Source organism: Penaeus monodon, chromosome 22, assembly GCF_015228065.2.
Source record: "Penaeus monodon isolate SGIC_2016 chromosome 22, NSTDA_Pmon_1, whole genome shotgun sequence".
Classification (NCBI taxonomy): domain Eukaryota; kingdom Metazoa; phylum Arthropoda; class Malacostraca; order Decapoda; family Penaeidae; genus Penaeus; species Penaeus monodon.
Genome location: NC_051407.1, coordinates 7305280 through 7307152, shown reverse-complemented (window position 1 = coordinate 7307152; position 1873 = coordinate 7305280). Strand labels below are relative to the sequence as shown.

At 43.5% G+C, this 1873-nt stretch overlaps 1 protein-coding gene across 1 annotated transcript in view; it reads left to right on the top strand.

Moving 5' to 3' along the window:
• Positions 1-1673, top strand: part of LOC119587260 (uncharacterized PE-PGRS family protein PE_PGRS3-like) — a 2279-nt gene extending 606 nt beyond the window's left edge. Inside the window, exon 2 of the mRNA XM_037936013.1 lies at positions 196-1673. Within this exon, the coding sequence (XP_037791941.1) occupies positions 196-1476 (1281 nt within the window). The 3' untranslated portion in view covers positions 1477-1673. The remainder of the gene's footprint in view (positions 1-195) is intronic.
• The last annotated feature ends 200 nt before the right edge of the window (positions 1674-1873 follow it).

Sequence of the window (1873 nt, the reverse complement as noted above, 5' to 3'; positions counted from 1 at the left end):
CGATCGCTACGAAAATCAGCTGGGTGAAAGAAACGTATTTTTTTTACATATAAGAATTACAGAGCGTATGAACTGCATAGTAATTTTTTACACAAATCAATCCCATGAATATTACAGATTTACGTATTTCATTGCCATACACAGCAATCTTTCCGTTTTTCAAACGGCCAACTAATACATTCCATTGTTTTGCAGATATTTTTCCTTGTGTCATCCCTCGTGCCTTCGGCTATTCCAAGCTCTCTCGGCTACGGGCGTTCAAGTGGTTCACGGCAAAGAATAACTGCAGCACAAGGATCTTTATTAGGACAAGGAATATCTGCTGGCAGAGCCGTGTCCACTGGCGGTCAGACAGCACAGAGACTCTTACCTAGTCAGGTTGGAGCTACACGACAGAGGGCGTCAGTAAACACAGCCTTGGCCGCAGGCAGAGGAACTGGCAGAGGCCAAGGTTTGTCTTTGGGGTCAGGCTCTGTGTTTCCCAGTAACGTTCCGACGGCCCCCTTGCCGCGATGTGTGGAAGGCGAGGTGAGAAATATAGATGGCAGTTGTGTTATCCCCGAGGTGACCCGTTCAGTCTTTGTTTACGAACCTCCTGCGCACCTACAGTTGTCCCCAGGTCCACCTCCGGACATTCCTCTACCTAGGATTGAACGGAATGTCGTGTTTGTTCGGTTACCTGAAGGTGGAGGAGCTCCAGAACCAATCATTATTCCTCCTCCAGCACAGAACAATGTTATCTACGTCCTCAACAAACAAACTGGAGGCGGACAAGCGCCAAGAGTAATCGAAGTACCAGCTCCACCATCCACTAGTCCCGAAGTAATTTTCGTTAATTATGAGGACGGTGAAAACCCAATTCTTCCGGGAGGATTTGATCTTCAGACTGCACTCAGTGCAGCCATTGCATCAGGCGGTCAAGTTATTAATGGCGCTGGAGGTGTTGGCGGGTTTGGAGGCAGCAGTGGCCTCGGAGTAAGTGGTGGTTTGTCTGGCGGCAGTGGCGGATTTGTAGGCAGCAGTGGATTTGGAGTCAGTAGTGGTTCATTAGGCGGCAGTGGCGGATTTGGAGGCAGCATTGGGTTTGGAAGTAGTGGTGGTTTTGGAGGCAGTGGTGGATTTGCAAGCAGTAGTGGCTTTGGAAGTAGTAGTCTTGGGGGTATTGGCGGCCTTGGAGGAGGTATAGGTTTTACAGGGACAGCAAATGAAGGAATCCCCGACAGTTATGCCAGCTATGCAAGCAGTAGTAATAATATTGAAGTTGAACTGACAAATGATGTTGGCACAGGAAATGCGGGAGATGTTAGTTCTTTTGCAGATTCAAATGTAGGGACTGGAGTCGTTGAAAATGAAAGCAAAGAATCCGGAGTTTTACTGGTATCAAGAATGACTCCAGTGATTACTGATGCTGGTGATAGTCTTGAATCCCTTACTGGGGCTACGATAGCCTTGTCGAGCAGCTACAATACTCCCTAATGTGATTAGAAGCCTGACTAGTCTAGTCATCTGTTATTTTGTTAATGATAACGGTTATCTTTCGTTAATGATGGCTGTTTATCTTCTGTTATTGATGACTCCTCATCTTTTGTCAATTATTGTTAATAGTTTGTTAATAACTGTATTTTATATTTTGTAATAAATGTCCATAAAATGAATAAAATATAAAATGATAATAGTTGATTTTCTTTTTAAAAAATATTGAGTATACGTACACAATATAGCAGATTGTGAAATGAGTTTATGCATAAGCCTATTGTATAGAACGTATACTCGTGTGCGGGTATACATTATACTATAGATAACAGAAATCAATTACCAAGAGTCCAATGTAACCATTAAAAGGAAAGAGGAAGAAACTTAATTAATAAAGAAA